The following is a 13,419-nucleotide window of genomic DNA, read 5'->3' as shown; positions in this document are numbered from 1 at the left end:
CCATTGACCTCTTTGTCAAACAGGTCCATAGATACGTCCCGCATTATCGGGGTCCCTTGTATAGAATAAATCCCGAAAGAGCCCGGACAATGCCCCCAGCACCCATTGTCCTGCTCTTTGTTATGTCCACTTCATTGTCGCCATCGAACATAAGTACAGCTAGGTACCCACGGCATGTTCAAGGCCAAGGTCCAGATCTTCTCTTTCAGAGACTATCCGAAGCCCTGAACCTACCATACCATACCTCCCTAAGCTCCAAGCGGACCATTTTTCCCCGGTAACTCAGGCACATCAACCAAGATGTCTTACGGTTATCCACTGGGAAGTGGGGATTCCGTTCAAAGCCCGTCCTCGAGACGACGGTGGCGTCGAGTCTCATCACTCATCCTGCAAGCCTTGCGGAAGGCGAAAACCTCCTGGACCAACTCACCATGCAACTGCTGCCGAGGAGAACTCGACGACTCCCACAATGAGACGACTAACGCGAACATGGTCTACATGAACCATCTGGTCCCCTCAGAGACGGATATCACAAAGCAATGATAGTGGAAGCCACGTTGAAAGCCATCTTCGAGATGGCGGACAACAAGCCACGAAGGAGCAAACTATATCTCTCCAATCCCGATCCAAGCGGGTCGTCGCAGGAGTCTTTGTCGGTAGCACCCCGGTCATCGGCCCGGCGGGATGCGCCATCTCCAGCACCGCTTGCTCAGTACGCTTCCCGGGCGTGCAGTACCAGTGAGCTGCGGGGTATTGGGAGTCCAGCCGGAGGTCAAGGTTCAAGTTCGAGTTTGAACTTGATGCACGTGTCGGCGCCGCAATCAAGTTTGCATTCTCCGAGCTTCCCAAGTAGGCTGAAGACGGGCGTAATGCAGCCATCAAGTCCAACGTCCAATCCACGAACTCCGCCAGCCAGCGGGATGGTGCCCACAGCTCAACATGTGAAAGCGGCAGTCCAGACAGCTCCCCACCCTGGATTCCAACCTGCCCCTATGATGCCCAAATCCCCCCTTCCACGTAAGCCCGTAGCGGGAGGTTCAACGCCGTCCGTGCCATATGACACGAAACAGACGTCTCACCCAAGGAATTTCTCAAGGCCGCTGACGACGTCCGGTCCGCAAAGCTCAAGGCCAGGTCCTGGGCAGAAACCCCGCGAATGAGACCGCTGTCTTCAAGTTGCTGCGGATTGTATCTACTGGCTTCTATACAGTTACGGTCTGCGTCGTGAAGGTGGTGACAATAAGACGGGTATGATATGGCTTAGACTTCCCTATATCGGTAGCGGTGGTAGGTAGGTATGTCCATAGACGGTGTATAGAAGTAATGATGAAATGACAGTTATGCAGCGATGCCGAGGTAGACTTCCCAAGAATAACATCTCCTAAGGCCCTGAGCATCAGGCTGATGACTGCTGTGTGCTGAGGGGAAGCATGCCAGCGTACCTAAGCTCTCGTACTCAAGATTGGATGACTACCGTGATGTTCGGGATGCGAAATTCGTTGTATCTCTTTGTCTTAGGATATCAAAGAGCTTTTCCGTGAGATAAGGAGCTTTGGCCATCTTCTTTACCATGGTAGGCATGTCCCCTTTTGGCGGTTTTCGTGCATTACAGACTGAAGGAACCTACCTTTAGTCATGGATGCCTTTATTCCTTTGACTCCGGCAAAAGACCTTGTCCTCTTGATCTTCATTGGTCGCGCTTTTGGAGGATTTTATCAGGGCATGGCCATCCAAATAGGTATAAATAACCCATGCCCATGCCCCATGCCCCATGCAGCATTTAGGCCAGTACAACAGCCTTGTTTCTGAGCCTTGACCCATCACCGTTGGCGCTACCAATCCCCTACCTATCTTAGATATGTCCCATCGAGCGAGAATATCGACGGGCTCAGGCGATATGGATCCATCCGAGCGCTCTCCTTCCTTTGCCCGCTGTCAGTTTTTCATATGGTTCAGGGAATTCATAGAAGACCGCCCGAATGGGTCGAAGAAGCGTCAGCGCAAGTCCAAGCGACTAGACAGCAGCAAAGAAGGGCACAAAGGGAAGCGAAATCAGGTGATCAAGCAGACACCCACTGGCAAGGGTGAGTCTGAGCTAAGACTTGAATCAAAGTACAAAAGTCAGTCACGGCATGAGCCCAAGAGCGGACAAGACCATGAGCACGGGGAAAAGCCAGACCGCAACCATGAGTTCAACCCGGACAATACCCAATGGGGTAAGCCAATACGCAACTCACGGAGTGAGCCAGACGATAACCAACGGAGTAGAACAATCCACAACTAAAGGAATGAGCCGGATAACAAGCAAAAGAGCGAACCATACCGCAAGGAAGCAAACCAGTCAAACCTCAAGTACAAGAGCGGGTCGAAGCACAAGCCAATGAGCAAGCCAGAGCCCAAGGATGAGAGCAAGCTAGACCTCAGGGATGAAAGCCAGCCAAAGCGCACGCATATGAGCCAGCAAGAGCGCAATGCCAGACCACAGCGGAAGCAAACAAGCGGGCCAGAGCGCGAGCGCAATAGTAGACCAGACCACAAGAACGAAAGCGGAGAAGCGCGCAGGCGCGAGGGTACAAAAGCACGCAACCAGTACAACAATAATAGGATTATTGAAGCGTGGTCGAAATCAGTACCGAGCCGAAATGGTGCAAGCCTGTTGAACGTCGGCAAGCAAATCAAGCGCGACACAACCCATGAAAGAGAATACCCTGCTGAAGCTAACTCACCACAGTACCATACTGAGCAGCAGCGGGGGCCGAGTCGTAGATTGCCTCCCGACGATGAAGCCCGGGATTTAACAAGGACGCCGACTGAGAGTCTTCCCAGGGGACCGCTAGTACCGGCTGGATCGTCGAGCCAGGCGCCTGCTCCAAACCCTGCTCCAAACCCTGCTCCTGAAGCTCCTCGCTTCTCCACGAGTGCAGGAGTCAACCAACGTCAACAGATGTCTGCTGGTGCAACGAGGCCAACACCGAGCTCAACGGCTCGTGCAGCACGGAATCAGCGTGCTGTAAACACCCAACGGCCGTTCTCTCCAGTTCCTATGGCCCTAATACCAGGACCACAAAGCTCCCAGACTCTCAGTGCGTCTAGGCCATCGTGCGCTCTCGGTCAATCATCAAGACAGGCAAGTTCAACTAACCTTCGACTTGAGGCCCAAGCAAATGCAAATGTCCCTCAGCATGGAACTCAAGCTGTAGCTTCGCGTACCGCCACAACTACTGCAGCGCCACTGAGAAGCTCACAATCTTCCCAGCCTCATCCTCTCCGTCGGCAGAATAGGCATCCTGAATTGCGACAGGCCCCGATCCAAACTGACCGAGATTGTGGGTCAGTAAGCATGCACCACCCCACAGGCTCAGGGAACGATAGGGATGGGCTTTCTAGTCAGCCATATCCGTCATCTGTCAACTTAACAAACATCCAAGCCCTTGTTGACCTTGATAGGCATGGTTTTTCGAGTGACCCTGCCACTGCGTTCTATTTTCTCACAGCTGAGCCGACTTCACAACGAGCGCCGTCGCGTCGAGAAAACAGCGAAAGCTGAAGACCACCAACGAGAAGTAGAAAGAAGTAGAAGAAGGGATGCATGATTGAGGCATTTGAACTAACTGTTCAGGCCATTGTCCATTTGCGCTGCTGATGTTGGGAGGACAAACGCGAAGTGAACTGTGAGCACAGTGTTTGGAATGCGAGCCCTGGATACGCCATTACGTAGCGGCTATAGCATAGATAGCAATTTGACTTCATTCTTTCCGGCATATCGTGCTCCGTAGGTGTTCTTTCTTCGATGTATCACAGCATCATGGGTTGAGATGCAAGTGGAGCAGCCATTCTCTCCTGTACCTGACCTGATCGCAAAGTCAGCATCACCGATCCCAGTTACACAGTAATTGACGCAAGCTACAAGATAAAACTCTCCATAATGACAAAATAACTTATCGCAAACAAGCTCCTGGCTTCTAGAACATGCGGATGCGGAGTAGACGATCTTGTTGACCTCCAGTTGGTGAAGTCATCGTCGACCAGGCCTATGACGCCATGGTGACACCACGTCCCACCAGACCCTAGGACCCTGGGCCTATATAACACCCTTCAAGGCACTTACTGCTCCTCTTAATCAATCAATCAAGCAATCAATCCATCAATCACTCAATCAGATCTCTTATCTCTCAAGTCTGAAGACTTAAGTACGACTTTTCTCCTCTTCAACACAATCAACAAGGACACAAACTAACAAACCTCACAGTCTACCACTACAACAACCACACCTTTCTTCCCACACAACCAACCAAATCACACACATCACAATGCCTCGCGGAGTCGAATACGCCAAGGACAACCAGGTCTCCGACAACACTTTCGAAGCCGGCAACACCAAGGTCCACGGCACAAACCCCGACCATGACACCCTGAACCGCGTCAACCGCACCGCCGAGATGCCCGAGGTGACCGGCTCCTCGGAGCCCTACAGCGGCCAGGCCCAGTACAAGAACCACAGCGGCAGCGGGAAGGGCGGCCACGAGCCTAACACGTTGGGCGAGAACAAGGGCGTTGGTGCGCAGCCTGGTGTCTAAGCAAACCAGCTATCTTTCTTGAATAGTGGAGGGGTTGGGCCTGGTGCCTGACTTCCGATCAACCGTCGGTGCCTTCATTGAGTGGAGGGCTGAGAAATTTATGTACTATACATATACGATATGATATGGAATGAATGAGGACTTCTAGATCCGACGAAATTATATTGTTCCCACTTTATGTTGTAGATGTGAAGATGATTATGTAAAAGTAGTCTATGAACGAGAAGTAAGAAAATATATATAGTCGCTGAATGCTGTACAGGTGAAGAATGGTTATTGATACAAGAATTATCAAGACGGTCAGGCTTTGGCCTCGTCTTGTGCAGGAGGTTGAGGAGAGCCCTGTTTGGGCGAGTCCTTCGGGGGCTCCTGAGTTGGCGCTTCTATCGTCTTCCCGTCGACCAACTCTAACAGACGTTCGCCCAAGTCTCCAAATCCGTCTATCTTGCTCAGTTTTGCTTGGAAATGTTCTGCATCACGGCGTAGCCTGTAGATGTCAGTATATGTCTTAATAAATTTACTAGGTAAGGGATAGTACCTCTGCTTTCCGGCTTCCGTCTTGATTAAGGCTTCGTCGAACGCTCGGGTCCATTGATCTCGGTAGCTATTGAAGACCGGGTCCATGATCATCATTACTGTCATTTCCGGCAAGTGCTTGCTCAGCACCCGGTGCAGCGTCCCCGTCTCCTTGGTCAGGGTCTCCATATATGGGCTAACACCGGCAGGGCGCGAGCTGGAATCCCAGTCGACTTGTCGCATTGCGTTGACATGGATGGATGACCGAGAGCCCATGATATCCACAAGCTTTTCGTGAATTCCGGACTGGTGTTCTTGATACAGTCGCTTCACCTTGTCGAAGTCGGCCATGAGAGAACTTGGCGGCGAGTGTCGGCGGACGAACTCCCTGATATACGGAACCAGCGCGATGATGAAGCTCAAAGCCTGCGACGATAGAGCAAGGTGTTTGGTCGTGATGTTCTTGAGGCCAGCGCTCCGGGTAGCTCCGGCGCCTAAGATCAGCTGCGATGACCGCGAGTTGAACAGTTTCAGCAATTCTAGAAGGCCGGACGAGATGTCGGGTATCATGTTCGGTATGTTTGCCATCAAGAATTGATACTCTTCAATGCTCCTCATCATCGCCATTGCCGAGTCGGAGAGAATGTACTTTTGTTCGTCAATGTCTGCGGTCCGCGTCTTTTCTTTCTCCTTTGTCCCATTGACCGCAGATGAATCTGACTGCTTTCGCTCCCGAGTAAGCCAGATCTTAGAGGCGTCAACCCAGACATCAATATCTTTAGTGCTGGCACCCAGAATACGGTCCAGAATCTCCGACTCAGCTTCCCCAAAGTCCTTTGCATCCCAACGGTCAGAATCCATGACCTGCACGATACGGTGCCGTTGGTCGTTGCCAAAGCGGTTGATAAAGTCACGAATCTGATTGCCAACGGCGGTCTTGAACGCAGTGCCGCCACGACCAGAGATCGCCTCACATTCGTCTGCAAAGAGTCGGTTCAGGGTAAAGTACTTCACGAAATCTTCTTTCGACAAGTTAGCCGTCTGTTCTGAACGGACTTTCAACACTTTGGTCGCCTGAGACTGGGCGATGTCGACCGCTTGGCCAAGCAGACTAGACATATCCAAAACCTGGAGAATCTCGTCTTGAGCTGCGTGCGACAGATCCCGCGGGCCATTTCCAACGGGGGACTTCGGACTTTGGAGTGTCCCTAATCCACTGGCTATGTCAAGAAGTACCTTAACTTGGACACTTAGCCTGCGTAATGACTCGCTGACGCCAGTATACACCTGGGCGAGCATGTTATACGAATCTTCCGCGTCCATGGCGCGGAGGTTGCGGGCAAGAATAGACGACTTCTCCTGTGAGCTAAGCTGATGAGACCGGTGGGTAGAAACTGACACCATGGACTCGTTGTCGTCGTCATTGCTGCTCGGCATGTGTCTCCGAATCAAGCTCTTCATCTCTCGCAGAATAGCAGTCTTGAACGCTGTCGCAGCCGTTGTGGTATGATGCACTCGAGCAAGACCAGTAAGGTGCAAGCGTAGCTGAGATCGAAATTTCTCATCAATAGACATATACGCCGGTGGCTCGGCAACACTAGATCGCTGACTACCGCGCTGGCGTGAGAATGAATAGCCCCATCTCTGAACAGTCGCTGCCAACGGTGCGTTGTCAACGTGCCGCCTCAAATCACCGAGGAGCTCGTTCAAGAAGCGATTTTCGTAGCCTGTGCCAATCTGGTACCTCAAGCGGTCGAGTTCGTTTGAGGCGCCTTCCAGCGCCTTGAGTCTGCGCAGGTCGACAGTCCTCCGTTGCTCGCCTTCTGGCTGGTCTGGAGTGTAGTCTCCGGCCATCAGCCTCTCAACTTTCTCTAAGCCATCCGCTGCTTCCTCAATGTTCCCGTCCTCGGCCAATTCCTCGCATCGAGTGACCGACTGAACGACGTCCCGAAGCTGAGCGACTGCATCAGAGAGCATGCGGACATTTTCTCTTCGGCGTCGCAAGTTGACAATTTTCAAGCCACCTAAAGCCATTTCCTTATCAATCTTCTGAAGGTCCTTCCGCAGTACCTGGATCCGCTTGACAGAGTCGGCGGCTTCGGCGTGCAGTTCACGTAGCGATCCGAGAGCGGTAAAAAACGATTTGGAAGCGGTCGATATAGACGATATGAGGTGTATCTCCACAGTATCCATGTACCAAGACAGCTTTTCCTGCAGTATGGCATTGGTTGCGAGTGCCTTCCTCCCAGTTGGCGCAGGCTCAATGATGTCCACCTTGTTATCTTTGCTCGGTGCTTTGGGAGGTGTGACAACCTCAGATCTCTCCGATACTACATCGAACGTTCGGGGATTTTCGAGATGAAAGTCATCCTCAAAGTAGACTGGAGGAATGGTGGACAAGGGCGTCACAGCGGGCGTACGGCCACGGTTCGACGATCTCTTGCGGCCTGTGGAAAATGGAGAGGTCGAACGGGAGTGAGTTGAGACTCCAGATAACCGACGTTCTAAAGTTCTCGGGCTTAGGGAGTCCTGCTCGTCCGTCCTCGGTAACGTTTTGCCTCCCCGCGCTAGTTGTGATTCCTGCTCGTTGCTCTCCTTTGCTTCCTGGAAGACCTCATACAGTGACCCCACTTGGGTCAGATACGGTTCGAAGGCTTTACGATCGACATGCGGGATGTTCGTCAAGGGAACGGGAGGGATGTCGCGAGTGCTCGGAGGTTTGTAGCCCCCGGCTGCAGCTGAGGAATGGGGGACGAAGCCGGTGCGGACGATCGGAGGTTGAAGAATTGTAGAAATAGCTATAAAGTCAGTACAGCAGAATCAAACACCGATTAGGACGCACCATTCTGTCCTGATTCTGCGATTGCTCCATGTCGATTAGAAGGATCAAGGACTCCGCCGATGCTCACAATCGAGCTTGCGGTTGACCCTCGCCTCAGGGGGTATCGATGAGAAGAGCCGCGGGGAGATTCAATCTGACTGAACGAGTAGTGTGAGAAAGAAGGTGTCGATGCGCCCGAAGCTAGGCTGTCAATCGACTTCCGGGGGCTCGCTGACATCTCGCCGTCTACTGGCGACTCTGACAGCCACCTAGCTTGTTCACTTCACCTCAGCATGACAGGGGTAGCTGGAGAGCGTCCGAGCGAGGCCTGGTGCCAGGTACAGTAGGCAGCCGATTTAGCAACTGTAATGCGAAGCCAGGCGACGAAAATAGGGAATCGACGAGTTCCCGAGTCAATGATATCGCCAACTGTCAAAGCGATAGTCGGCTGCTGTGCTGCGTAGCTCACCCCGATCGGGTATGGCGTCCTCAACCCCAGCCGCTAGTCCGTTTCTGAATTCTCCGCATCATCAATGTTCCAGCCCCGGTACCTAATCGCTGCCTTGGATCTCAGGCAGAACCACTTTACGCGTGGCTTCACGCGACGCGCTCTCTTCGTGTCCCTGGATTCTTGACACTGGAAATTGATTTTGCCTGCCCGCTGCGGACCTCCTTGATTGTCCTTCAACCTCGACATTTCTCTCCACATCACACTCTGCTACCAATATGGACAGACGCACACCCTACTCCCTACCCGTCCTCGCCCCCAGCATCGTCCCAGCCGAGGAACCTCGCACACAAATCCAGTCCCGATTGAGGGAGTTCGTCTTGGAGTTCCAGCTCGACAATGCCTTCATCTACCGGTATGCCAGAACGGTCAGGCAAACTCCATGCAAGGCTAATAAACATCAGAGATCAATTACGGCAGAACGTTCTCGTCAAGCAGTACTACTGTGACATCGACATTGCCCACCTGATTTCCTACAACGAGGAACTAGCCCACAAGCTCACCACCGAACCTGCAGATATCATCCCTCTTGTGAGTGCTGCCCGCTTTCACCATGAAACCTAACTTTTACTAAATTGTGATGACTCCAGTTCGAGGCTGCCCTTCAACAATGTACTCAACGCATTGTTTACCCCTCACAACGTGACATTGTTCTCCCTTCCCACCAGCTTCTCCTCCACTCTTCAGCCACCCACATCTCCATTCGCGACCTGAACGCTACAAACATCTCTCACCTTGTCCGCATTCCTGGTATCGTAATTGGTGCCTCCACAATATCCTCCAAAGCCACAACAGTTCACATTCGCTGCAAATCCTGCGATCACGCCGAAAATATCCGCGTCGACGGTGGTTTCTCGGGTCTCACACTCCCCAGGCGGTGCGGTCGCGAGCGCCAACCCGGCGAAGAGCCCGACAGTCAATGTCCGCTTGATCCCTATGTTGTTGCCCATGAAAAATCTCAGTTCGTCGACCAGCAAGTGCTCAAGCTTCAAGAAGCCCCGGATCAAGTTCCTGTCGGTGAACTTCCACGACATGTACTCATCTCTGCCGACCGGTACCTCGCTAACAGGGTTGTCCCCGGTTCCCGTTGCACGGTTATGGGTATTTTCTCTATTTATCAAAAAGGAGGAAAGGAAAAGGGTGCTGTGGCCATTCGCAACCCCTACCTGCGGGCTGTTGGTATCTCAACGGAGCTCGACCATACCGCCAAGGGAAGCTATATTTTCTCAGAAGAGGAAGAACAGGAGTTCCTGGAACTTAGTCGTCGCCCCGATCTGTACGACGCTCTCGCGAGGAGCATTGCTCCCTCCATTTACGGAAACCTGGATATCAAGAAGTCCATCGTGTGTCTGCTGATGGGAGGTTCGAAAAAGATCCTTCCTGACGGAATGAAGCTTCGTGGAGACATCAATGTCCTTCTTCTTGGTGACCCTGGTACCGCCAAATCCCAGCTCCTAAAGTTTACGGAAAAGGTCTCACCGATCGCCATCTACACCTCCGGTAAGGGTTCGTCTGCGGCCGGTCTCACCGCGTCCGTGCAGCGAGATCCAGCGACACGCGAGTTTTATCTGGAAGGTGGTGCCATGGTTCTTGCAGACGGCGGTGTTGTCTGTATTGATGAGTTCGATAAGATGAGAGATGAGGACCGAGTCGCCATCCACGAAGCCATGGAGCAACAGACAATCTCCATCGCCAAAGCCGGTATCACCACTATCCTTAACTCCCGAACCTCCGTCCTTGCCGCTGCGAACCCCATCTTTGGCCGCTACGATGACCTCAAGACTCCCGGCGAGAACATCGACTTCCAAACTACCATCCTTTCCCGTTTCGATATGATCTTCGTTGTCCGCGATGACCACGAGCGCAGCCGAGACGAGAACATCGCCCGTCACGTCATGGGCGTGCACATGGGCGGCCGCGGCATCGAGGAACAAGTCGAGGCAGAAATTTCCCTGGAGAAGATGAAGCGATACATCAGCTACTGCCGCAGCCGCTGCGCACCCCGTCTCTCCCCCGAGGCTGCCGAGAAGCTTTCGTCGCACTTTGTCTCAATCCGAAAACAGGTCCACCGCGCCGAGCTCGATGCCAACGCCCGCTCCTCCATTCCCATCACAGTCCGTCAGCTCGAAGCCATTGTTCGTATCACCGAGTCACTGGCCAAGTTGAGCCTGCAGCCCATTGCTACCGAAGCCCACGTTGACGAAGCCATCCGCATCTTCCTTGCCTCGACAATGGACGCCATTACACAGGGTGAGGGTCAAGGAAGCAAAGAAATGATGGAGGAGGTGTCCAAGATCGAAGACGAGCTGAAACGCCGACTTCCCATCGGATGGAGCACCAGTCTTGCCACTCTGCGTCGCGAGTTTGTCGATGGCAGAGGATACACAGAGCAAGCGCTGAACAGGGCTGTGATTGTGTTGCAGCGGAGGGGGACCATCCAGATCCGGTCTGGAGGGTCCCAGGTATACCGACAGGGTGTATAGACTTGTCTTTGATTTCTTGTTGATTTTGTGGTATAGCATATCAGAACGATACCTTAATTAGGTTAGGCACAGCGGGGTAAGGGTCCGGCGTTGTTTGTATTATGACGAGACTTAGATACTTGATGATGAATCATGGACATGATATCGTGACTTGTATACTCGACTTGCCGTATCTCCAATGTAGACAAGTAGCAACAAGGACTGTTCCAGCCTATGAGGTCTAATCTATTGCCAAATATATTGCATCTCTCGTGGTCGTTCTACAAACCATGGGCAGGCTAAATATATATTAGCAACCTCAGGATTGATTGACCGATCTGCAAGTGCTCCAAGTGAATACCTTCAAGTTTCTCAGCCATGAAGAAGATAAAGGTATTCTCCCAATAACAATTTCTCACACAGCATGATTGCTGTCACTGAAGATAGTGGTCCAGCCAGCGTCACCAGCGCTGTCTGTAACCCGCCTATGGACGACCCACCACGCAACAACCATCCCGCATCCCGCATCCCACTCTCTTACCTTGACGACATGACCAGCTTTCTCACCAACTAACTGCTGTCATTTCCTCTATCCACTCAATCTACCCCAATTTTTACAACGCCAATTGGCCCAAGACGCCCAAAGATGACGCCCACAATCCGCGTAATCGGCTCCCTAAACGCCGACATGGTCTCGGTGACCCCGCGCTTCCCCGGCGCCGGCGAAACAATCACCTCCTCCGCATACTTCACGAGCGCAGGCGGGAAAGGCGCAAACCAAGCCGTTGCATGCGGACGGCTCTCACGATCACAACCTTCGTTCACATACACAAACACAAACTCCGGCGATGTCCAGGTCGAAATGGTCGGCGCAGTCGGCGGGCTTGACGGCCACTTCTCCGCACTCCTGCAACCAACGCTCGAGAAGTCCGGCGTCAATACAGCGCGCGTTAAGGTCGTTGAACATGCATACACGGGCGTCGCAGTGATTATCGTTGATAGCTCAGCGGGCGGCGAGAATCGGATCCTCTTCTCGCCGGGCGCGAATTACACGGGGATGAAAGCCGAACAGTCGGTGATTGGGATGGCGCTCGCGGACCCGGTTCCAGATGTCATTGTCATGCAGGGCGAGATCCCGACTGAGACGACGATCGCGATTCTCCGTGAGATTGGGCGGTGGAAGGAGGAGCAGCGAGCGAACGGGAAGAAGGGGATTGAGGCTGGGCCAGACGTCATGTTCAACCCCGCGCCTGCGCCGCCGGATGGACTACCCGAGGACGTATACAAGGGCGTTGACCACGTCATCATGAATGAGACGGAGGCGGAGATCATGACACCCGACGAGGAAGTGCTGCTGCGTGTTCCGGGGATCGAGAAGAGCCAGGATGGGAAGGAGAAGGTTGCGCGGTATTTCCATTATCTCGGCGTGAGCTATGTGCTTGTTACGCTGGGCGCGAAGGGAGTGTGGTATAGTGCTGCGGATGCGGACGGTCTGAACGAGCGGGTCACCAACGAGGTCCCCGCGGCCAAAGTGAGCAGGGTGCTGGATACGACGGCGGCGGGGGACACATTCGTGGGAGCTTATGCGGTTAAGGTGGCGAGGTGGCGCGAGGCGAGGCGTGCGGAGGGGAAGGCTGGGATGGATCTGGAGTTGCAGGAGAAGAAGCAGCGGTATAAGGGTGTGATGGATGAGGCGATGGAGATGGCTACGAGGGCTTCGGCACGGTGTGTCGAGAGACAGGGTGCTATGGATAGTATCCCGTGGGAAGATGAGATCTAGCTACCTACTATGCGACTTAGTAGTGTATAGTACGGCAATGTCCAGCAAATAGAATAGACATAGAGGATCAACTACTCCGCACATATCACATTGTAACGGACTTGTCATATGCGTTCCATCTGGCGCGAAACACTCCAGAACCAGAATAGCAATGCAATGCCGCGAGCAGCAAGAATAGCTCGCGAAGCGCTTAAGCTCAGCCAATGCATAGGTACTCCTAGGTACGCATACACGATCGCGAAAGGTTAAGCAAATGCAGCAATAACTGCGATTGCAATCCTCTTGGGCATCCACGCTTCCGAAAGCAAAGTGCTGGAATTGTGAAATCAACTCGAGATCGCGCACAAGTGCGACTGCAACCTCAATACCTATAGGGTACTATAGGGTACGTATCTTCGGGCTATCAAGCAACCAGCTATAATTAACCGTGAGCAACGAGCACGGTCCAGGAGGGGTAGCAAGGTAATAAAGCGCGTAAGTCACGTAATTAGCCTCGATTCCTCACGTCGAAGCTCCTAATTTAGCATGGCATGGCATAGCAGCGCATCGCGGCGCATAGCATCGCATCGCAGAGCGGCATACTGGCTTCGGCATGGGATTGGTTTCAGCTTTGATGAAACACGGGCAGAAGCGCCGAGCTCAGACCGCCGCGTGCTCTAGCCCGGGCCTGGGAACCTAAAATAAGCCGGTAACTTGGAATGGCGAGGCGATCATGATGCGCGACTGGAAGCTGGCGCGCTGGCGCTGGACAGGCC

General features: G+C 53.1%; 6 protein-coding genes across 6 annotated transcripts; 5 read left to right on the top strand and 1 right to left on the bottom strand.

Moving 5' to 3' along the window:
• Positions 1-128: 128 nt before the first annotated feature.
• Positions 129-1,364, top strand: BDW74DRAFT_31239 (uncharacterized protein). Its single transcript, XM_073732491.1, has one exon. The coding sequence runs from the start codon at positions 540-542 to the stop codon at positions 1,158-1,160; it is 621 nt and encodes a 206-aa protein (XP_073583201.1). The 5' UTR covers positions 129-539; the 3' UTR covers positions 1,161-1,364.
• A 731-nt stretch (positions 1,365-2,095) lies between these two features.
• Positions 2,096-3,634, top strand: BDW74DRAFT_31233 (uncharacterized protein). Its single transcript, XM_073732490.1, has one exon. The coding sequence runs from the start codon at positions 2,381-2,383 to the stop codon at positions 3,545-3,547; it is 1,167 nt and encodes a 388-aa protein (XP_073583200.1). The 5' UTR covers positions 2,096-2,380; the 3' UTR covers positions 3,548-3,634.
• A 500-nt stretch (positions 3,635-4,134) lies between these two features.
• Positions 4,135-4,736, top strand: BDW74DRAFT_154930 (uncharacterized protein). Its single transcript, XM_073724756.1, has one exon. The coding sequence runs from the start codon at positions 4,311-4,313 to the stop codon at positions 4,575-4,577; it is 267 nt and encodes an 88-aa protein (XP_073583199.1). The 5' UTR covers positions 4,135-4,310; the 3' UTR covers positions 4,578-4,736.
• Positions 4,737-4,756: 20 nt separating this feature from the next.
• Positions 4,757-8,324, bottom strand: BDW74DRAFT_154929 (vacuolar protein sorting-associated protein 54). Its single transcript, XM_073724755.1, has 3 exons — positions 7,936-8,324; positions 5,116-7,891; positions 4,757-5,064 (listed from the first exon to the last, which is right to left on the bottom strand). The coding sequence occupies exons 1-3, from the start codon at positions 8,150-8,152 to the stop codon at positions 4,878-4,880; spliced, it is 3,180 nt and encodes a 1,059-aa protein (XP_073583198.1). The 5' UTR covers positions 8,153-8,324; the 3' UTR covers positions 4,757-4,877.
• Positions 8,325-8,572: 248 nt separating this feature from the next.
• Positions 8,573-11,063, top strand: BDW74DRAFT_154928 (MCM DNA helicase complex subunit MCM5). The gene is made up of 3 exons (XM_073724754.1): positions 8,573-8,777; positions 8,827-8,953; positions 9,013-11,063. The coding sequence occupies exons 1-3, from the start codon at positions 8,641-8,643 to the stop codon at positions 10,903-10,905; spliced, it is 2,157 nt and encodes a 718-aa protein (XP_073583197.1). The 5' UTR covers positions 8,573-8,640; the 3' UTR covers positions 10,906-11,063.
• A 329-nt stretch (positions 11,064-11,392) lies between these two features.
• Positions 11,393-13,094, top strand: BDW74DRAFT_31211 (ribokinase). Its single transcript, XM_073732489.1, has one exon. The coding sequence runs from the start codon at positions 11,531-11,533 to the stop codon at positions 12,662-12,664; it is 1,134 nt and encodes a 377-aa protein (XP_073583196.1). The 5' UTR covers positions 11,393-11,530; the 3' UTR covers positions 12,665-13,094.
• Positions 13,095-13,419: the final 325 nt, after the last annotated feature.

Source organism: Aspergillus multicolor, assembly GCF_047715735.1.
Source record: "Aspergillus multicolor strain CBS 133.54 unplaced genomic scaffold BDW74scaffold_15, whole genome shotgun sequence".
NCBI lineage: Eukaryota > Fungi > Ascomycota > Eurotiomycetes > Eurotiales > Aspergillaceae > Aspergillus > Aspergillus multicolor.
This window is presented reverse-complemented; position numbering and strand designations above follow the sequence as displayed.

Coding starts and splice junctions, on each gene's coding strand:
- BDW74DRAFT_31211 (XM_073732489.1), top strand. CDS start 11,531: ATGACGCCCACAATCCGCGTAATCGGCTCCCTAAACGCCGACATGGTC.
- BDW74DRAFT_31239 (XM_073732491.1), top strand. CDS start 540: ATGATAGTGGAAGCCACGTTGAAAGCCATCTTCGAGATGGCGGACAAC.
- BDW74DRAFT_154930 (XM_073724756.1), top strand. CDS start 4,311: ATGCCTCGCGGAGTCGAATACGCCAAGGACAACCAGGTCTCCGACAAC.
- BDW74DRAFT_154929 (XM_073724755.1), bottom strand. CDS start 8,152: ATGTCAGCGAGCCCCCGGAAGTCGATTGACAGCCTAGCTTCGGGCGCA. Junction 7,892..7,935: donor CGCAGAATCAGGACAGAATG/GTGCGTCCTAAT, acceptor CTGACTTTATAG/CTATTTCTACAATTCTTCAA. Junction 5,065..5,115: donor ACGGAAGCCGGAAAGCAGAG/GTACTATCCCTT, acceptor TGACATCTACAG/GCTACGCCGTGATGCAGAAC.
- BDW74DRAFT_154928 (XM_073724754.1), top strand. CDS start 8,641: ATGGACAGACGCACACCCTACTCCCTACCCGTCCTCGCCCCCAGCATC. Junction 8,778..8,826: donor GACAATGCCTTCATCTACCG/GTATGCCAGAAC, acceptor AATAAACATCAG/AGATCAATTACGGCAGAACG. Junction 8,954..9,012: donor CTGCAGATATCATCCCTCTT/GTGAGTGCTGCC, acceptor TGATGACTCCAG/TTCGAGGCTGCCCTTCAACA.
- BDW74DRAFT_31233 (XM_073732490.1), top strand. CDS start 2,381: ATGAGCAAGCCAGAGCCCAAGGATGAGAGCAAGCTAGACCTCAGGGAT.